Here is a 22442-nt window from a genome sequence, read left to right as displayed (position 1 = left end):
TGCAGGGGTCATACGTGTCAGGTTTGGCCCCTCTTGCCCCCTCTCTCCTGCGGTGGGCACTGTTGCAGGGGTCCAGTGTGCCAGGTTTCGCCCCTCTTGCCCCCTCTCTCCTGCGGTGGACGCTGTTGCAGGGGTCCAGTGTGCCAGGTTTCGCCCCTCTTGCCCCCTCTCTCCTGCGGTGGACGCTGTTGCAGGGGCCTTGTGTGCCAGGTTTCGCCCCTCTTGCCCCCTCTCTCCTGCGGTGGACGCTGTTGCAGGGGTCCAGTGTGCCAGGTTTCGCCCTTCTTGTCCCCTCTCTCCTGCGGTGGACGCTTTTGCAAGGGCCCTGTGTTCCAGGTTTTGCCCAACTTGCGGTGGACACTGTTGCAGGGGTCCTGTGTACTAGGTTTGGCCCTTCTTGCCCCCTCTCTCCTGCGGTGGACGTTGTTGCAGGGGCCCTGTGTGCCAAGTTTCGCCCCTCTTGCTCTCTCTCTCCTGCGATGGACGCTGTTGCAGGGGTCCTGTGTGCCAGGTTTGGCCCCTCTTGTCCCCTCTCTCCTGCAGTGGGCGCTGTTGCAAAGGTCCTGTGTGCCAGGTTTGGCCCCTCTTGCCCCCTCTCTCCTGTGGTGGGTGCTGTTGCAGGGGTCCTGTGTGCCAGGTTTGGCCCCTCTCTCCTGTGGTGGACGCTGTTGCAGGGGTCCTGTGTGCCAGGTTTGGCCCCTCTTGCCCCCTCTCTCCTGCGGTGGGCGCTGTTCTCACCTTTTTTTTTGGTTTTTAGTGTTTCTCTTCTCACTCTGGAAATAGCAGGTCGGTTTCCTCCGCTAATCCCCCCATAGTGAAGCTGGCAGGGTCACGTCGGAACACCCCACCTCCACTATAGCCAGTGCGCTCCCCTGTGCCAGCCGGCGGCCCCCCGTGCGTCAGGACTCTACCACACGCTTGACTTTTTTGGATCAAAGCTACAAAACTAAAAGCGGCCATTAAACGTAGGCGTCCTCCGGCCACGGCGCGGCCTGTCTGCTCCCCCGCAAGAGGAGGCGAGGGACGGTGCCGACATCTGCGAACTGGAACAAGTCCTGATACACTACTAAAGATGGCTGACATCGTGTCTGCTGCGCAAGGGACTGCCTCTCCATCCTCCATAGGAAGGGCAGGAATCTGATGGGTCATTATGGACATCGTTGTGGTGGTAACGCCTCGTGCCACTCTCCCAGGCACAGCCATGATAACGGGCAGCCGGTCGTCCTGCGCGGCTTCTCAAGGAATATTCCGTTTTCCCCAAAAAATGATTTGGTTTCTATTTTGCCGATGACTAACTTGGTGAGAAATCCGAATTTTTGTGTCAGCGGTCGGTGCTGAAACGCGCTAGAGCCGATCGCACCGCAGCAAATGTCTGCAGAAATAGTGGCAACGGCCAGGAGGGGACAAATCCCGTCGTAACCACGCGCCCATGGCAGGTCTTGTGAGGTGTCCCCGGTATACGGCGGGTCCTGTGAGGTGTCCCCGGTATACGGCGGGTCTTGTGGGGTGATCCCGGTATACGGCGGGTCTTGTGAGGTGTTCCCGGTATGCGGCGGGTCTTGTGGGGTGTCCCCGGTATGCGGCGGGTCTTGTGAGGTGTTCCCGGTATGCGGCGGGTCTTGTGGGGTGTTCCCGGTATGCGGCGGGTCTAGTGGGGTGTTCCCTGTATACGGCGGGTCTCCCGAGGTGTGCCCGGTATATGGCGGGTCTTCTGAGGTGTCCCCGGTATACGGCGGGTCTCGTGAGGTGAGCCCGGTATATGGCGGGTCTTGTGAGGTGTCCCCGGTATACGGCGGGTCTAGTGGGGTGTTCCCGGTATACGGCGGGTCTAGCGGGGTATTCCCAGTATACGGCGGGTCTTGTGGTGTGTCCCCGGTATACGGCGGGTCTAGTGGGGTGTTCCCGGTATACGCCGGGTCTTGTGGTGTGTCCCTGGTATACGGCGGGTCTAGTGGGGTGTTCCTGGTATACGGCGGGTCTTGTGGTGTGTCCCCGGTATACGGCGGGTCTAGTGGGGTGTTACCGGTATGCGGCGGGTCTTGTGGGGTGTTCCCTGTATATGGCGGGTCTCGTGGGGTGTTCCCGGTATACGGCAGGTCTTGTGGGGTGTCCTCGGTATACAGCAGGTCTTGTGGGGTGTCCCCCATATGCAGCGGGTCTTGTGGGGTGTCCCTTGTATATGGCGGGTCTTGTGTGTCCCCGGTATACAGCGGGTCTAGTGGGGTGTTCCCGGTATGCGGCGGGTCTTGTGTGGTGTTCCCGATATGCGGCGGGTCTTGTGGGGTGTCCCCCATATACGGCGGGTCTAGTGGGGTGTTCCCGGTATACGGCGGGTATTGTGGTGTGTTCCCGGTATACGGCGGTTCTTGCGGGGTGTTCCTTGTATACGTGGGCCGTGTGGGGTGTTCCCGGTATACGGCGGTTCTTGTGGGGTGTTCCCGGTCTACCACTTATGATTGGGGGGCAAGTGCGGAGAGGATATCAGTGCCTGGAGATCGTCCTCTTGCCCTTTCACGGTCTTCCGCATCGATCTCTCATCTCATTAGACTCGTTGTGGACCCCCAGTACCCCCGACCGATCACCCGCCTGTCTCTCCGCAGCTTTGCGACCACTTCTGCCTTGTTTTCTGGTGAAGATCCCAAAGCTTCTGGCCGGACTCACTGAAATGAGACCGCGGCACCAAATTAGTCATCGACTTTCACATCGTTGGGACTGGACGGCATTATGTCCTGGTCTTACTTGACCTGAGCCTTTGATAAGAGCGGACCACCCAGGAACTCTCCTGGGACTCAACCAAGACCGAGCCCCTCAGAGTCCGGGAACCACAGCGGGACCAGGAGCTGCACCTCGGCGTGAGGATGTGCCAACAGGGTGCACTGGGGACATGGCGACAATATAGGGGTCTGGGGACACTTGGTGGCTTTTAGGGGTCCTGGTGCCAATGCTGGAAATGCCAGAATGACGTTCATAGCACCCCAGTCAGTCTGGGGCCACAGCGACACTTCGGGGCCGAAACAAGGACGTGGTGTGACTTCAGGGGAACCGGCCGTACCATCAGCTCCGGCGGGCCATAATACGGATGCCGCAGCCGTTTCGGGGGGCTGTAATAAGACTCGCACACTTGGCAACTTGTTTTTAATTATTTTCTTTTAATATTTTTGGCATCCTGTGTCAGGGAAAAAAAACAAAACCAACAAATTAATAAAAATTAAAAACTTTAGTTACATAGAGAAGTGAGCGGGGGGCAACGTCGGCCTCCCCACTCCCGGGGGTCTGGGCTCCCCCCCGGCCTCATCTTCCAGGGACACCTCTGTGTCGTACAGGTGGTGCCCCCTGAAGATCGACAGGGGGAGATGGTGGGAGAGAGATTTTATTTTTCCTTTAGAATAAAAAAAAAAAATAGTTTTTACAAGATTTTAAAAAAAGGCACAAAAACAGCCCAATAAAATCCAGGCGGAGGGTGGGCTTCAGCCCTGTGTGGCGGCAACAAGGAGGCTGCGAGGCCGGACCCTCCACAGTTAGGGGGTCTACATATTTAACATTTATTTATATATAAACACATCAGACGACAATGGTAGTGAGTCGGCCAGCAGCAAACACAGAAGTTGCCCCGGCATCGGGGGTCTCCCTTCCTATTCCATACATCCCCCCCCAATAACGCGCCCGCATTATACATTCATTAGCCCTCATCGCCCATAAAGGGTTAAAGCAGCTGATCCGGGTTTGCAGAGTCCGACCGTCCACTTCCCAGCATGCTCAGCCGCCTGTTGCGGACCCCCCGTGCGTTCCCGTCTGCCTAGCACCATGGATATGTAGCAATATGGCGGCTCCCCGCACGATTTGGCCGCCGTATTTGCTCCGCTAAGTCTCCAGGAGCAGCGATGGCACAAGCCCCGAGAAAACCGCAGCATGAAAACCCAACGGATCGACCCCTTTAAATTTAAAGGGATTCTCTACCAGCGGACCGACCACTAGAAACCAGCGGATGCACATCGGCGTCACTGCTCCAGTCTAGATGAGATTCCATGGCAACACGTGAAAAGGTAGAGGAACACTTTAAAAACGAGGTGAAGATGCCTTTAAGAGCCCCGTGAATTAAAGGGAGATCCAGAATTATAGAAATGATTCCAGAACGTTTCATCAGAATTTAAACAATCAGCCGCTTCTCGCCGCTGGAGGTTTGTTACATTTGCCTCCGGCCTGGAAGAGAAACCACAAATCTGATGGTTCGTTACAATGTATCGGTCTGGATTGCAGGTTGTGCAGCTCACAGAGGGGGGTCCGGACCGGCTACATTGTCACTTTCCCTTTCTTTGTGCCATTATTACGCATAAAACAAATACAATCCATTGACAGAACGCTGGACGCCGACCCTTTAATACGTTTCCATCCCGCGTCGCTTCCATGAAGGCACTAATAACGGGATACGGACCACCGTCCGCAGCTGCCAGGCACGCTCAGTCCTCATAATGGAGGGCGCCGGCTGAAGCCCACCCCCACGTAGCTCAGGTCTCCCACCCTGCGGCGGACCCCCTCCAAGCATTGAACTAAAAAATCCAATATGGAGACCAAAACCGCACGCTCGTATATTATACACACTTCTGTGGGGTCTTAAGCGCCTGGAGGGTCCCGAAATGGCTGGGGGGGTCGTTCTGTCAGTAACGGACATTATCAGACATGTACACAGGGGGTCGGGGGGACGGCGAGGGCCCGGCGGCCGTAGGCAAAAAAACCAAAACACAAAAAGTAGAAAAGCCTGAAAGATCCAGGTTATTCCACCAGTCCACGGGGGGACGACGGCCTCATTGGTTTCCCCCCTTTGACACAAAAATTCCCTCCCCAAAGGGAAAAAAAAATCCCCAAAACGCCCCTTCTCTTCCCTCACGTAACGTGTAGCAGCCATTTTGCTCAGTAAGATTTGTCTGTAGTGTAAGAAGTTTTCACCATTTCTCAGTCTCAGAACGGAGATCATCAGACCAGGGCGTAACACAAGAAAAGCTTCTGTCCCCCGTTTTTGCAGCTTGTGTATAAGGTGATCGATTGGGATCTGGTGCGTTTCGCCGCTTGCCCTATGATCCCCCTGTAAAGGATTAGATACTGCGACCTTCTTGGCGAGGTGATCCCCTCGCACCTGATCAGCCCAAGACTGGCGGTCTAATGCTCCAGTCACATCCAGAGCTGCATTCAAACCTACATACATTCCTAAACCATTACCAGAGTCTGGGCGCAGCTTTATGGATGCACAGCGCCAAATCCTCTGCACGGACATTGATCAAAATCAGAAAATCAGTTTCTTGCAAGCCACCACCAGAGGGAGCTCTCTACCTGCAGATTTACACAGCCGCCACTAGAAGGAGCTCACTACCTGAAGATTTATACAGGCAGCACCAGAGGGAGCTCACTACATACAGATTTATATATACAGTCACCACTAGAAGGAGCACATTACCTGAAGATTTATACAGGCACCACCAGAGGGAGCTCTCTACCTGCAGATTTATACAGGCACCACCAGAGGGAGCTCACTACATACAGATTTATACAGCTGCCACTAGAGGGAGCTCTCTACATAGAGATTTGTGGAGCTCCCTCTAGTGGTGGCTGTATAAATCTATGTAGCGAGCCCCCCCAGTGGTGGCTGTATAAATCTATGTAGTGAGCTCCCTCTAGTGGTGGCTGTATAAATCTATGTAGCGGGCCCCCCCCAGTGGTGGCTGTATAAATCTATGTAGTGAGCCCCCCCAGTGGTGGCTGTATAAATCTATGTAGCGAGCCCCCCCAGTGGTGGCTGTATAAATCTATGTAGTGAGCTCCCTCTAGTGGTGGCTGCATAAATCTATGTAGCGAGCCCCCCCAGTGGTGGCTGTATAAATCTATGTAGTGAGCTCCCTCTAGTGGTGGCTGTATAAATCTATGTAGCGAGCCCCCCCAGTGGTGGCTGTATAAATCTATGTAGTGAGCTCCCTCTAGTGGTGGCTGCATAAATCTATGTAGCGAGCCCCCCCCAGTGGTGGCTGTATAAATCTATGTAGTGAGCTCCCTCTAGTGGTGGCTGCATAAATCTATGTAGCAAGCTCCCCCCTAGTGGTGGCTACATGCAGGAGCAATGTTGTCACGTATCTCTTGATCTCTGCAGGGGATGTGGAGCTCTGTATGAGGAAAATGAAAAGTAAAATAGATCTCAAGAATGTTGAACTTGAGTTTAGCAGTTGTCTATGAAGCATTTATCGCCCATCTTGGGTTCAGATTGCTGGGACCACCAGAAGACCCGGCCCGCTCATGTGATACACGGTGGTCTAACACATATAGTGCAGCTCCAATCAAAGCCAAGGTCTCCCGTTACAGGTCGGACCCCCACGGCGCTAGCATTGATCTACTGTCCAGTGAGGACCCTTTAAGGCTTGTCTGACTCCCATAATGTATAGTGAAGGCCGCGGCGAGACGTGGACTTGTTTGCAGCTCTGGCTGTGCCCAGAGTATCAGATGTAAGCACAGAGGTGTTTTCGTTCCTGTGGATCGGCAGATGTTTTATGATTTGTGATTGAAGCCCCTCGGTGCCTCCTCGCGATTGCCTTTTAGGATTTTCTCAGGCAGCGGCTCCTGCTGTATCGGGTTTATCCTCAGGCATCATGGCGGCATCCATGCGTCTCGCCCGTGCCCCCTTACACCTCTTGTTATATCGTGATTGTGTGGATTCTGAATGATAATACATTGAATTCCTGAGGTAATCAGAGGTTTTGGGGGGTGAGAACGGCAGACGACGCTCCGGGCCGGGAGCCGCATGACTGTGCCATGGTCTGCGGAGGTCCACCGGGCTCCGATCTCTGCAGCCGTAACTGCGCGCAGCGTCTCCTCCATCAACACGGGATGTCGGGATTGATCACCAACCTAACAGTCAAGAGGATCGCCCACCGAGACACGACTGTCAGCACGGAGGGTCTGGCCTGGTGATGGGGGAGATCCTACCCCAACAGCCACCAGAGTATAGCTAGAAAAAGGGCACAGAAGACCTTTTAGGGATGAGAATGTATAGAGCTGGCGGCCCCTGGTGAGGATACTGGGGGTGGTAGTAACAGGAGGTGGTGGCCCCTGGTGAGGATACTGGGGTGGTAGTAACAGAATGTGGTGGCCCCTGATGAGTATACTGGGGGTGGTAGTAACAGGAGGTGATGGCCCCTGGTGAGGATACTGGGGGTGGTAGTAACAGGAGGTGATGGCCCCTGGTGAGGATACTGGGGGTGGTAGTAACAGGAGGTGATGGCCCCTGGTGAGGATACTGGGGGTGGTAGTAATGCTACTAGGGGTGGTAGTAACAGAATGTGGTGGCCCCTGGTGAGGATACTGGGGGTAGTAGTAACAGGAGGTGGTGGCCCCTGGTGAGGATACTGGGGGGTAGTAGTAATGCTACTAGGGGTGGTAGTAACAGAATGTGGTGGCCCCTGGTGAGGATACTGGGGGTAGTAGTAACAGGAGGTGGTGGCCCCTGGTGAGGATACTGGGGGGTAGTAGTAACAGGAGGTGGTGGCCCCTGGTGAGGATACTGGGGGGTAGTAGTAACAGGAGGTGGTGGCCCCTGGTGATGATATTGTGGGTGGTAGTATCAGCATGTGGTGGCCCCTGGTGATGACACCGGGGGAGGTAGTAACAGAAGCTGGCATCCCTTGGTGAGGATACCATGGGTCGTAGAAACAGGATGTGGCGTCCCCTGGTGAGCATACCGTGGGTGGTAGAAACAGAAGCTGGCCCTCGTGGTGATGACGCTGGGGGTGCTAATAACAGGATAGGGCGTCCCCTGGTGAATACGCCGGGGGTGGTAGTAACAGGAGCTGGCGTCCCCTGGTGATGATCTTGGGGGTGGTAGTAACAGGAGCTGGCGTCCGCTGGTGATGACACTGGGGGTGGTAGTAACAGGAGCCGGCGTCCCCTGGTGATGACACTGGGGGTGATAGTAACAGGAGCCGGCGTCCCCTGGTGATGACACTGGGGGTGGTAGTAACAGGAGCCGGCGTCCCCTGGTGATGACACTGGGGGTGGTAGTAACAGGAGCCGGCGTCCCCTGGTGATGATCTTGGGGGTGGTAGTAACAGGAGCCGGCGTCCCCTGGTGATGACACTGGGGGTGGTAGTAACAGGAGCCGGCGTCTCCTGGTGAAGACGCCGGGGGTGGTAGTAACAGGAGCCGGCGTCCCCTGGTGAAGATGCCTTGGGTGGTAGTAACAGGAGCCGGCGTCCGCTGGTGAAGACGCCGGGGGTGGTAGTAACAGGAGCCGGCGTCCCCTGGTGATGACACCGGGGGTGGTAGTAACAGGAGCCGGCGTCCCCTGGTGAAGACACCGGGGGTGGTAGTAACAGGAGCCGGCGTCCCCTGGTGATGACGCCGGGGGTGGTAGTAACAGGAGCCGGCGTCCCCTGGTGAAGACGCCGGGGGTGGTAGTAACAGGAGCCGGCGTCCCCTGGTGATGACGCCGGGGGTGGTAGTAACAGGAGCCGGCGTCCCCTGGTGAAGACGCCGGGGGTGGTAGTAACAGGAGCCGGCCTCCCCTGGTGAAGACGCCGGGGGTGGTAGTAACAGGAGCCGGCCTCCCCTGGTGAAGACGCCGGGGGTGGTAGTAACAGGAGCCGGCCTCCCCTGGTGAAGACGCCGGGGGTGGTAGTAACAGGAGCCGGCCTCCCCTGGTGAAGACGCCGGGGGTGGTAGTAACAGGAGCCGGCCTCCCCTGGTGAAGACGCCGGGGGTGGTAGTAACAGGAGCCGGCCTCCCCTGGTGAAGACGCCGGGGGTGGTAGTAACAGGAGCCGGCGTCCCCTGGTGATGACACCGGGGGTGGTAGTAACAGGAGCCGGCGTCCCCTGGTGAAGACACCGGGGGTGGTAGTAACAGGAGCCGGCGTCCCCTGGTGAAGACACCGGGGGTGGTAGTAACAGGAGCTGGCGTCCCCTGGTGAGGACACTGGGGGTGGTTGTAACAGGAGCTGGCGTCCCCTGGTAAAGAGGGTGGTAGAAGTGGTCGCTGGTGGGTCTGGGCTGGTGGGTTTGATGCTGGCGCACAAGAACCTTCCCAGGAAGAGAAATAAATGTGTGCACAGTCATAGACAAGCTGCGGAGGATGGGAGCTGTAGTCCTCGAGCCTTCAATCATCCTGGAATCCTGATGTCTGTAGTTTGACCTTGGACAGAAATCTCCATGGGCTTTACCAGTTCACCCCCTCCCCCCTGCCAATGCCACCGCCGCCCCCGCCATCACTGCCACACGGTCCGGGCAGACTCTTATTGCATTGCTGTAGTGAATGTCCGGTGACGGACGACCGCGGGGAGGAACAAGGAGATCGGGGTCTTTTTGGTCCTAGTGGTAGGAGTCTTACTACGACCCCAGAAACCACAAGAAGCCCCCGCAGTAACGGTGCGCACAGTGCAGTGTATGACGGGCAGTGCAAGGCTGGATGTGCGGTCTCTACCCCAGGCCAGAGCCGGCGGGCGGAGGGGACAACGATAAGTCATCGACTAACACTGGTGTCCGCGGGCGGCGACCTCCATCTCCGTGGTGTCAGGACGACTCTTCCAAGGCATTGACAACTTGTTCCAAGATATCAGGGCAGTGATCTGCAATCTGCTGGAGGATGGTGTTGGCGAATTCCTGCAAATCTGCGCTCTCGTGCTCACATCTCTCCAGCTCTTCGCTCAACTGAAAGAAATGGGAAAAGTATGAGAAAAGCATCTTCTTATAACTATCGCCAAACACCGGCATAAGCAGCACTAGGGGGAGCGCCCTATATACAGAGATACATGGTAAGATCCTGTCTGCAGCCACCACTAGGGGGAGCGCCCTGTATACAGAGATACATGATAAGATCCTGTCTGCAGCCACCACTAGGGGGAGCTCCCTGTATACAGAGATACATGATAAGATCCTGTCTGCAGCCACCACTAGGGGGAGCTCTCTGTATACAGAGATACATGATAATATCCTGTCTGCAGCCACCACTAGGGGGAGCTCCCTGTATACAGAGATACATGATAAGATCCTGTCTGCAGCCACCACTAGGGGGAGCTCCCTGTATACAGAGATACATGATAAGATCCTGCCTGCAGCCACCACTAGGGGGAGCTCCCTGTATACAGAGATACATGATAAGATCCTGTCTGCAGCCACCACTAGGGGGAGCGCCCTGTATACAGAGATACATGATAAGATCCTGTCTGCAGCCACCACTAGGGGGAGCTCTCTGTATACAGAGATACATGATAATATCCTGTCTGCAGCCACCACTAGGGGGAGCTCCCTGTATACAGAGATACATGATAAGATCCTGTCTGCAGCCACCACTAGGGGGAGCTCCCTGTATACAGAGATACATGATAAGATCCTGTCTGCAGCCACCACTAGGGGGAGCTCCCTGTATACAGAGATACATGATAAGATCCTGTCTGCAGCCACCACTAGGGGGAGCACCCTGTATACAGAGATACATGATAAGATCCTGTCTGCAGCCACCACTAGGGGGAGCTCCCTGTATACAGAGATACATGATAAGATCCTGTCTGCAGCCACCACTAGGGGGAGCTCCCTGTATACAGAGATACATGATAAGATCCTGTCTGCAGTCACCACTAGGGGGAGCTCCCTGTATACAGAGATACATGATAAGATCCTGTCTGCAGAGATACATGATAAGATCCTGTCTGCAGCCACCACTAGGGGGAGCTCCCTGTATACAGAGATACATGATAAGATCCTGTCTGCAGCCACCACTAGGGGGAGATCCCTGTATACAGAGATACATGATAAGATCCTGTCTGCAGCCACCACTAGGGGGAGCTCCCTGTATACAGAGATAAATGATAAGATCCTGTCTGCAGCCACCACTAGGGGGAGCTCCCTGTATACAGAGATACATGATAAGATCCTGTCTGCAGCCACCACTAGGGGGAGCTCCCTGTATACAGAGATACATGATAAGATCCTGTCTGCAGTCACCACTAGGGGGAGCTCCCTGTATACAGAGATACATGATAAGATCCTGTCTGCAGCCACCACTAGGGGGAGCTCCCTGTATACAGAGATACATGATAAGATCCTGTCTGCAGTCACCACTAGGGGGAGCTCCCTGTATACAGAGATACATGATAAGATCCTGTCTGCAGTCACCACTAGGGGGAGCTCCCTGTATACAGAGATACATGATAAGATCCTGTCTGCAGCCACCACTAGGGGGAGCGCCCTGTATACAGAGATACATGATAAGATCCTGTCTGCAGTCACCACTAGGGGGAGCTCCCTGTATACAGAGATATATGATAAGATCCTGTCTGCAGCCACCACTAAGGGGAGCTCCCTGTATACAGAGATACTTGATAAGATCCTGTCTGCAGCCACCACTAGGGGGAGCTCCCTGTATACAGAGATACATAAGATCCTGTCTGCAGACACCACTAGGGGGAGCTCCCTGTATACAGATACATGATAAGATCCTGTCTGCAGTCACCACTAGGGGGAGCTCCCTGTATACAGAGATACATAAGATCCTGTCTGCAGCCACCACTAGGGGGAGCTCCCTGTATACAGAGATACATGATAAGATCCTGTCTGCTGCCACCACTAGGGGGAGCTCCCTGTATACAGAGATACATGAGAAGATCCTGTCTGCTGCCACCACTAGGGGAAGCTCCCTGTACACAGAGATACATGATAAGATCCTGTCTGCAGCCACCACTAGGGGGAGCTCCCTGTATACAGAGATACATGATAAGATCCTGTCTGCAGCCTCCACTAGGGGGAGCTCCCTGTATACAGAGATACATGATAAGATCCTGTCTGCAGCCACCACTAGGGGGAGCTCCCTGTATACAGAGATACATGATAAGATCCTGTCTGCAGCCACCACTAGGGGAAGCTCCCTGTACACAGAGATACATGATAAGATCCTGTCTGCAGCCACCACTAGGGGGAGCTCCCTGTATACAGAGATACATGATAAGATCCTGTCTGCAGCCACCACTAGGGGGAGCTCCCTGTATACAGAGATACATGATAAGATCCTGTCTGCAGCCTCCACTAGGGGGAGCTCCCTGTATACAGAGATACATGATAAGATCCTGTCTGCAGCCACCACTAGGGGGAGCTCCCTGTATACAGAGATACAAGATCACATCTGCAGGGAATCTGGTGTTTTACACTGATCGTAGATCCATTTTTGTTTGATTAGTGGTTGCATTACTGCCTCCATCCTCTCACCTCTTCGGTCGTCATCTTCTGCAGCCTCTGCTCCCAAACTGCCCGGTTGTCGTCCAGGTAGTAGGAGTCGGGCGGGCGAAGCGCTTGCAGGATCTGGGGGTCTCTGTCCTGGCACAGAGCAGTCAGATGCCCGATATACAGTTTGAGTTTGCTGCGATTCTGGTCGAGGTCTAAGAGGGGCTGAATCATCTAGGACAGAAGGAAAGGAGGAGGGTGAGGAGTCTTACAGGCCGGCGGATCTCCCACCACCGACCCTGGACTGATGGAGGAGGTGTATGGAAGAAGAGGGCGAAGATGGAGAGAAACACAAACACTAACGGCCCCCCTATAATCACCACTGGAGGTGGAGCCCGGACAGATATAATTGTTTTTAATTGTTCCAGCACTGACACATTGTAGCAAATCATCAGGACAAGAGGAACATCTGCAACAGAACATCAGCGAGCGGCAGTCATTGATGTTCTGACAGCAAGCCGATCTCTTGAAAAACAGCAGCAGAGTTTGCAGAACTTTACATGTAACGGTGATGAGGTTGGAGGACGTTACTGTGTATAGCGGGGAACGTACACGATGGCGGGGGAACGTACACGATGGCGGTGGTGAACGTACACGATGGCGGGGGAACGTACGCGATGGCGTGGGGATCGTACGCGATGGCGTGGGGAACGTAAACGATGGCGTGGGGAACGTAAACGATGGCGTGGGGAACGTAAACGATGGCGTGGGGAACGTAAACGATGGCGTGGGGAACGTAAACGATGGCGTGGGGAACGTACACGATGGCGTGGGGAACGTACACGATGGCGTGGGGAACGTACACGATGGAGAGGGTGTACTCGATGGCGGGGGAACGTACACGATGGCGGGGGAACGTACACGATGGCGGGGGAACGTACACGATGGCGAGGGAACGTACACGATGGCGGTGGGGAATGTACACGATGGCGGTGGGGAATGTACACGATGGCGGTGGGGAATGTACACGATGGCGGTGGGGAACGTACACTATGGCGGTGGGGAATGTACACGATGGCGGTGGGGAATGTACATGATGGCGGTGGGGAACGTACATGATGGAGGGGGTGTACTCGATGGGGGGGGGATGTACACGATGGCGGTGGCTCCGCCGATGCCGTATCTGGAGGTCACGTTCACAGACGGGCGTGCAGGCGGCTGTCGGGTGACATGTCTCAGTGCTGGCAGAGAGGCTGTCAGCGCCAGATAAGGTGGATTTAGAAACTCTGACAGAAAGCAGCCGCAGCAGTGATACGGGGGGAGTCGCAGCGCTCCGGGGGGCTCCACTGTGCGGCAGGGACAGAGATAAAAGCCAAGGAAGCCGCAAGACGAGGCTCCGTGTGAGCTGCGTCCATCGTACAAGTGATCCGTGTCCACACGGCTCCATCACTCACAGCAGAGTGTGAACATGCGGAGTAAGGGGCCCCGGATCACCCTGAGGGGCACTAACCAGAGAGCTCGTCATCAGGGGCCACAGGGCATTAACTGTCTGCGAGCCAGGACGTGGTTATCAGAGCCGTCCACACTCGTCACATTAACGTATGAACTGACGGTTACGGGGACCCCCAACATCAAGGAGTGGGCAGCTGGATATCTACATGCCCAATCCTTAAGTTCTCAGCTATCTAAAGTGCTCTCTGTTATCAGCCACTACTGGGAGAGGCGACTATTGTTCTTCAGTAGGAGGTTGGACAGGAGTTGCAGCCTCCCTCGCCGGCCCCCCATCACCACTACAGTCCCACCATCTGCTTGTGATGTTACGGACAGTAGCTGCCGGCGTCTTAGGAGCTTTCATCTGCAGGTGTAAAACATCAACTAAATAAACCATCTACATGGGGGTCTGGACAGGGAAAGAGGGTCTGGAAAGGGGGAGATGTGGCAGCAGTTATAGCACATCCTTCGCTGGGGGTCCGTATACTGTACTTGTATATAAGGGCAGATCAGTCAGCCCCATGAAATGGCGACCAGCGTCACCCACCTGGTGATGACCTGCACAGACTATGAGAGGGCGCCGCGGAGGAGGACGACGACAGAGGGAGCCGCGGAGGAGGACAACAACAGAGGGAGCCGCGAAGGAGGAGGACGACGACACAGGGAGCCGCGGAGGAGGACAACAACAGAGGGTGCCGCGGAGGACGACGACAGAGGGCGCCGCGGAGGAGGAGGACGACAGAGGGCGCCGCGGAGGAGGACGACGACAGAGGGCGCCGCGGAGGAGGAGGAGGACAGAGGGCGCCGCGGAGGAGGACAACAACAGAGGGCGCCGCGGAGGAGGACAACAACAGAGGGTGCCGCGGAGGACGACGACAGGGCGCCGCGGAGTAGGACAACAACAGCGGGAGCCGCGGAGGAGGACAACAACAGAGGGCGCCGCGGAGTACGACGACAGGGCGCCGCGGAGGAGGACAACAACAGAGGGAGCCGCGGAGTACGACGACAGAGGGCCCCGCGGAGGACGACGACGACGACAGAGGGCCCCGCGGAGGACGACGACGACAGAGGGCCCCGCGGAGGACGACGACGACAGAGGGCCCCGCGGAGGACGACGACGACAGAGGGTGCCGCGAAGGACGACGACAGGGCGCCGCGGAGTAGGACAACAACAGAGGGAGCCGCGGAGGAGGACAACAACAGAGGGCGCCGCGGAGTACGACGACAGGGCGCCGCGGAGGAGGACGACAACAGAGGGAGCCGCGGAGGAGGACGACGACAGAGGGCGCCGCGAAGGAGGAGGAGGACAGAGAGCGCCGCGGAGGAGGACAACAACAGAGGGAGCCGCGGAGGAGGACAACAACAGAGGGCGCCGCGGAGTACGACGACAGGGCGCCGCGGAGGAGGACAACAACAGAGGGCCCCGCGGAGGACGACGACAACAGAGGGCCCCGCGGAGGACGACGACAACAGAGGGCCCCGCGGAGGACGACGACGACAGAGGGCCCCGCGGAGAACGACGACGACAGAGGGCCCCGCGGAGAACGACGACGACAGAGGGCCCCGCGGAGGACGACGACGACAGAGGGCCCCGCGGAGGAGGAGGAGGACGACGACAGAGGGCCCCGCGGAGGACGACGACGACAGAGGGCCTCGCGGAGGACGACGACGACAGAGGGCCCCGCGGAGGACGACGACGACGACAGAGGGCCCCGCGGAGGACGACGACGACAGAGGGCCCCGCGGAGGACGACGACGACAGAGGGCCCCGCGGAGGACGACGACGACAGAGGGCCCCGCGGAGGACGACGACGACAGAGGGCCCCGCGGAGGACGACGACGACGACAGAGGGCCCCGCGGAAGACGACGACGACAGAGGGCCCCGCGGAGGACGACGCTGAGATGAGCAGCAGTTTGGGCGACAGTCACTGTGTATTTTTCTTTTCTTTTCAATGTTGCATTTGCGAATGCAGCCTGCAGTGTAAAGTAAGGTGGTTTCGTTAGTAATGGTATCTTTTCGTCTTTTCTATTCACTGACAACAAGCAGAAAATGTTGCCAGCCTCTTATTATACTGCAATAGATATCCCTGGGACAAATGGCGAGATGTCATGTGACCTCTGCCCGCTGCGGTGCCCGTGGGGGACATAACCAACGTGTGACCTGCCATGCATGTGCGTCAATGACAGGGTTAATACTGGGGGGCGACGCGGTCGTTCTCGTAGGCTGAGGGGGCTGCATTTTGGGAAAGTGGAAGAGGCCGTCCAAGCTGCTCCTCGGACGCCCTGAGATCGCGCCAAGTGTCTGTGTGCGGATCCTCAGAAGTGCCGCCAGCTTCACCTCACACTGAGCCGGGGACGAGATCTGAAAACGATCCCCTCTGGAGGGGCCGCGGCGGCCCCCGGTGCAAACATCCCCCCATCTATGCGCCATTGTATTCTGCTGCGCAAATTAATGAGACGACACGTCCGTCGCGGCCAGAACTAACAGGTGGTCCACGGGACGGGGGGCCGCGCCGGAAACCTCACAGGAAGCATTGTTGTCTATGGCAGCCACGCTCCTCTGGGGTCACCGCGCTCCCCCGGGGTCACCGGGCTCCTCCTTACCCAGAATCCCCCGGGCCACTGATGCAAATTACTGGAAAGCCAGAGGACCTTACATCCGTACACAGGGCCCCGGGGCCGTCACCATGCGCTGCCCGCGCTCCTCACAGCCGCCCGTCGCCGGGAAACCAAATATTTAGTCGCCTGCGAGATGTCGTCTGTGGGCAGGAATGTGCCGGAGCCGTGACGGGAGGAATCACCAGGATACATGATAAGGACAATGGCCGACACTTAACATCACACCCTGCGCTGGCTGAGGGTCTCAGATAAGAGATATCCGAGGAGAAGGGCGCCGACACCGGGGAGAGGGAGAGAAGGGCACCGGGGAGAGGGAGAGAAGGGCACCGACACCGGGGAGAGGGAGAGAAGGGCACCGACACCGGGGAGAGGGAGAGAAGGGCACCGACACCGGGGAGAGGGAGAGAAGGGCACAAACACTGGGGAGAGGGAGAGAAGGGCACCGACACCGGGGAGAGGGAGAGAAGGGCACCGACACCGGGGAGAGAGAAGGGCACAGACACCGGGGAGAGGGAGAGAAGGGCAGCGGGGAGAGGGAGAGAAGGGCACCGACACCGGGGAGAGGGAGAGAAGGGCACAAACACCGGGGAGAGAGAAGGGCACAAACACTGGGGAGAGGGAGAGAAGGGCACCGACACTGGGGAGAGGGAGAGAAGGGCACCGACACCGGGGAGAGGGAGAGAAGGGCACCGACACCGGGGAGAGGGAGAGAAGGGCACCGACACCGGGGAGAGGGAGAGAAGGGCACCGACACCGGGGAGAGGGAGAGAAGGTCACCGACACCGGGGAGAGAGAGAAGGGCACAGACACCGGGGAGAGGGAGAGAAGGGCACCGACACCGGGGAGAGGGAGAGAAGGGCACAAACACCGGGGAGAGAGAAGGGCACCGACACCGGGGAGAGAGAGAAGGGCACAGACACCGGGGAGAGGGAGAGAAGGGCACCGACACCGGGGAGAGGGAGAGAAGGGCACAAACACCGGGGAGAGAGAAGGGCACAAACACTGGGGAGAGGGAGAGAAGGTCACCGACACCGGGGAGAGGGAGAGAAGGTCACCGACACCGGGGAGAGGGAGAGAAGGGCACCGACACCGGGGAGAGGGAGAGAAGGGCACCGACACCGGGGAGAGGGAGAGAAGGGCACCGACACCGGGGAGAGGGAGAGAAGGGCACCGACACCGGGGAGAGGGAGAGAAGGGCACCGACACCGGGGAGAGAGAAGGGCACCGACACCGGGGAGAGGGAGAGAAGGGCACCGACACCGGGGAGAGAGAAGGGCACAAACACCGGGGAGAGAGAGAAGGGCACCGACACCGGGGAGAGAGAGAGAGAAGGGCACAAACACCGGGGAGAGAGAAGGGCACAAACACTGGGGAGAGGGAGAGAAGGGCACCGACACCGGGGAGAGTGAGAGAAGGGCACCGACACCGGGGAGAGAGAAGGGCACAAACACTGGGGAGAGGGAGAGAAGGGCACCGACACCGGGGAGAGGGAGAGAAGGGCACAAACACCGGGGAGAGTGAGAGAAGGGCACCGACACCGGGGAGAGTGAGAGAAGGGCACCGACACCGGGGAGAGGGAGAGAAGGGCACCGACACCGGGGAGAGGGAGAGAAGGGCACCGACACCGGGGAGAGGGAAGGGCGCTGCCACCGGAGGGGGGGGGAGAGGGAGAGGGAGAGAGAGAGGCACCAACAACAGAGGGGAGAGAGAGAGAGAGAGAGAAGGGCACTGACACCGGGGAGAGAGAAGGACACCGACACTGAGGAGGGCACTAACACTGGAGGGGGAGAAGGGCGCCTACGCTGGGAGTGGGGGGAGAGAAGGGCACAGACACCGGGGGAGCCGCGTACGCCCGTGATCGCACAGTAAGACATTCTCGCCGTCCCCGTGCCGCTTGCTGTCACACTTATAGACCTAATAGTTTCTCCCAGTTGCAATCTGCAGCCAGTGGAGATAATTGCAGTAAAGTACAATGTGTCAGCACAGACAAATCTGTCAGGACATGGGGGGGGCTTTGTGCTGCTGGCGCGTTTCACAGCAGGGGGTTCGTTACAAGTATGATTGGTAAAAAAAGCCCCTTGAAAAAGTTACTAGGGTATTTTAGGTGCGGAGCGATGGCGGTCGGGTGGGAAAGGGTTAGCGAGGGGCTCAGGGACGATGCCTGAATAGGTGGCAGCTATGTGGTTCCCATAGACATCACAGGTGCGGGGGGGGGGCTGGGCTGGGGGGTCCTGGCATTCCGCTAATTACATGCTCCGTGAATCTCTCCAACAACAGGGAGAGGAGGGAGGATAAAACTCCCCCAGAAATGCGGGATTAAATCCTGATTAACCCCTTCACCTTTCACTTTAAGCTCACGGGTGGCGAGAACAAAGCATCACTGTCATGATGTAATTTAGGGGGAGAGGAGCTAATAATTTGTTTTTTTCCTTTTTGGGGGGTTTTAATCTCACACATTGACAGCCGGCAGTCTGTCCTAAACGTTCGGGTCTGTGCAACAATTTATGCCGCCGAGGTTCACCGGACCTGGTATTGGTGGGGAAGGCACTGTCCAAAGAAGGCGCAGGCAAGAGCAGTGAACAGCGCCCCTAATGGCCAACGTCAGCAGTACATTAATGACGGAGGTGCATGAATGACCAGATAGCGACATTGTGGAGGAGACTGTACAAGCCACCGCATATGGCGGCGAGGAGGAGGAGGGCGGCGGGCACATGACAGGGGCAGGGGGGAGCACGGCACTGGCGACATGCAGACAAGACATGCAGAAGACCACAGATCCCGGTATGAAGCCAAAGCGAGTTCTCACCGTTCTGAACAAAATGGCTGACCTAATCATCTCATTGGTTATGCCCAAATACCCTCCTCATCATCCTAGGGGGGCGGATGAGGGTAGAAGAGCCGTCAAAGAGCAGCATGAGGGACAAAACAAACACCGGGTTAGTAACACAGGCAATATTATACACACACGTACCCGGCGATGGAGTCACACGACGCGGTGAACCCGTACATACGAGTCCAGTGACTGCTCAATGCCACCGCTCTGTCCGCCATATTGTGGGCATTGAGGACACTGGGGGGTCCCAGGCCGTCCTACCTGATCGGGGGAGGGCTTGTGGTTGGTCTGGTTGGACTGGGCAGACGTCTTCAGGTGGTCGGCTTCATAGTTGTCCGCCATCAGTTTCATCCTGTTCTGTGTCTGCGATCAGAGAGAGGAAAAGATTAAAAAGTGGAGATATCTGGTTCTGGGAAAGCTGGGTGACTGCCAATATGGCTGTCATACAAGCACATCCGACGTGGGGCACAAGAGGGCAGCGTACACCTGATCCCGGACATCTACAGTAAAGGGTTAACAGCGCAGGCTCTCAGCACCTCGTCCTACAATAACCCCCCCAATACATAAGACGGAGGGGGTCACCCAGCCACAACAAGGACAAGGGTTAACAGCTGAATACATACGTGGGACATCAGAGCAAAACTCGCACAGATGTGCCGCGCAGTCAGGGGGGCTGCTGACACAGCGATGGGACCCCCGGGGGCAGATAAATATTACTCACAGGACAAACTATTTCATCTTGGGCTAAAAGTCGCCGACACGAGGAGGCGTCACCGAAAACAGGAAACAACGCTCCCAAGAAGAGAAGGATGGGGCGACACAAAGGCAAGGTAGTAAGAGGGCGCCGGGGGGCGGGAGCGGGGGAAAAGCAGGGGGCGCTATAGGAAAGGACAGAAGTCATAGGAATGCATGCAGAGAAAAACACTCAGAGGCACCGGAAACAGAGGAGAATTATACTCCAGAGCTGCACTCACTATTCTGCTGGTGCAGTCACTGTGTACATACATTATATTACTGATCCTGAGTTACATCCTGTATTATACTCCAGAGCTGCACTCACTATTCTGCTGGTGCAGTCACTGTGTACATACATTACATTACTGATCCTGAGTTACATCCTGTATTATACTCCAGAGCTGCACTCACTATTCTGCTGGTGCAGTCACTGTGTACATACATTACATTACTGATGCAGAGTTACATCCTGTGTTATACTCCAGAGCTGCACTCACTATTCTGCTGGTGCAGTCACTGTGTACATACATTACATTACTGATCCTGAGTTACATCCTGTATTATACTCCAGAGCTGCACTCACTATTCTGCTGGTGCAGTCACTGTGTACATACATTACATTACTGATCCTGAGTTACATCCTGTGTTATACTCCAGAGCTGCACTCACTATTCTGCTGGTGCAGTCACTGTGTACATACAGGGTGTAAATCAGGATCAGTAATGTAATGTATGTACACAGTGACTGCACCAGCAGAATAGTGAGTGCCGCTCTGGAGTATAATACAGGATGTAACTCAGGATCAGTAATGTAATGTATTATACCCCAGAGCTGCACTCACTATTCTGCTGGTGCAGTCACTGTGTACATACAGGATGTAAATCAGGATCAGTAATGTAATGTATGTACACAGTGACTGCACCAGCAGAATAGTGAGTGCCGCTCTGGAGTATAATACAGGATGTAACTCAGGATCAGTAATGTAATGTATGTACACAGTGACTGCACCAGCAGAATAGGGAGTGCCGCTCTGGAGTATAATACAGGGTGTAACTCAGGATCAGTAATGTAATGTATTATACCCCAGAGCTGCACTCACTATTCTGCTGGTGCAGTCACTCTGTACATACATTAGTTCACCAGCAGAATAGTGAGTGCAGCTCTGGAGTATAATACATGAGGTAACTAAGGATCAGTAATGTAATGTATGTACACAGTGACTGCACCAGCAGAATAGTGAGTGCAGCTCTGGGGTATAATACAGGATGTACATATAACAATGGGAGTTGTAGTGCCCCATAACCGTCTGTATGATGTGGGGACACGCAGCCCCTCGCCGGTGTCATCACGAGACGTTATTTGCTTTCACCGCAGTGAAGAATGTCGGTTATTCTGGGGGAGACGTCGCCTGTCACGCAGAAACCATTGTGATCGATGGTGAAAGTGGGACCCCCATAGTGGGCACTGCAGGTAGTGGACAGCAGTGTCAGCAATGCTGTCACAGTCCCTTTAAGGGGGCCGCTGACTCCCCCCATTCCTGTGATATTATGTAACTTTCCGGATTCTTTACTGTTTTAGGTCTTGATGGAAGAGTTTCGTCCCGACTTTCTGGACAGCGGGTAGCGGGGTCAGCGGGCCAAGGAGCTGATGATTACGACCGGGCGGCGCCATATTCTAGAACATTTCCCAAAGTACCACCCTGGAGACGCCGCTTGTAGTCATCAGAAGAACTTGGCACCTCATTGTGACAGGAGGAGATGCTGAGGTTCAGCACTAGGCAGCAGCGCGGCTGAGAGACCGGGGAGCAGCAGGTAGCAGATGCTTTCGGGGGCTGAGATCCTGGCCGTCAGGCAGGAGGGTGGGAGTCCTGCGCCCACCATTGACTCATCTGTGAAGCACGACAGGAAAAGGTGGATCTTTCCAGGTTGTCACCCCTCTCCAGATGGCACCGATGATCCGTCCCGCATGTCCTTATGATGACACAACATTGGCTCTGGCAGAATGTACCATATAGGAGGGGAGGATGACGTCTCTGGCACTTGTGTGCGCGGAGCTCGTTTACCGTGTGACGGGGCAGACAGATTTTTCCCCTTTGCTGGCAGCGTTTCCATCTGATGTCATCCTGTCATCTGCAGAGTGTCACACCCATCATCAAAGCATAAAACCGAGAACCAGGGCACTAATTCACAGTCGTCCCCCACCCCATCCACGGGGGCTGCGGACAACCTGCCAGGAAAGGGTTAGTGGCGGCGACGATAATGCTGCAACATGAATGAAGCTCTGCAGCTTCTAATGCAGGTTATGGTAAAAGGATTCCCTTCTCAATAACCCTGCTTGCTGTCACTGAGCTACTGCAGAGTCTGAGTAAGTGATGCAGACCTCGTGCTTCTCACATCTGAGGGTTTGTTACAGTTGTATAGAGTCTGGGCATCTCTGTACTATCAGTTGAGCTCCCAGGACGCACAGATCTCTGTAGTGAGACCTGAGTGCTCACAATGCACCACTCTCTGTACTGACACCTGAGCTCCCACGATGCACCGCTCTGTACTGACACCTGAGTTCCCACGATGCACCGCTCT

At 56.2% G+C, this 22442-nt stretch overlaps 1 protein-coding gene across 11 annotated transcripts in view; it reads right to left on the bottom strand.

Annotated features, from left to right (window-relative positions):
• Positions 1–3120: 3120 nt before the first annotated feature.
• Positions 3121–22442, bottom strand: part of ERC1 (ELKS/RAB6-interacting/CAST family member 1) — an 82558-nt gene continuing 63236 nt past the window's right edge. For 5 of the 11 annotated variants that reach the window (XM_069762938.1, XM_069762944.1, XM_069762939.1 and 2 more), the window contains 3 exons: positions 19390–19491; positions 12230–12418; positions 3121–9679 (listed from right to left, as the gene is read on the bottom strand). In XM_069762938.1, the coding sequence (XP_069619039.1) occupies positions 9542–9679; positions 12230–12418; positions 19390–19491 (429 nt within the window). In that variant the 3' untranslated portion in view covers positions 3121–9541. Of the gene's footprint in view, positions 9680–12229; positions 12419–19101; positions 19167–19389; positions 19492–22442 lie in introns of those variants that run through there. The other 6 variants (XM_069762945.1, XM_069762946.1, XM_069762948.1 and 3 more) reach the window with 2 other exon arrangements.

This window comes from Ranitomeya imitator, chromosome 4 (assembly GCF_032444005.1).
Source record: "Ranitomeya imitator isolate aRanImi1 chromosome 4, aRanImi1.pri, whole genome shotgun sequence".
In the NCBI taxonomy this organism is placed as follows: Eukaryota; Metazoa; Chordata; class Amphibia; order Anura; family Dendrobatidae; genus Ranitomeya; species Ranitomeya imitator.
The sequence above is the reverse complement of the archived record's forward strand: the minus strand, read 5'-3'. Positions and strand labels throughout refer to the sequence as shown.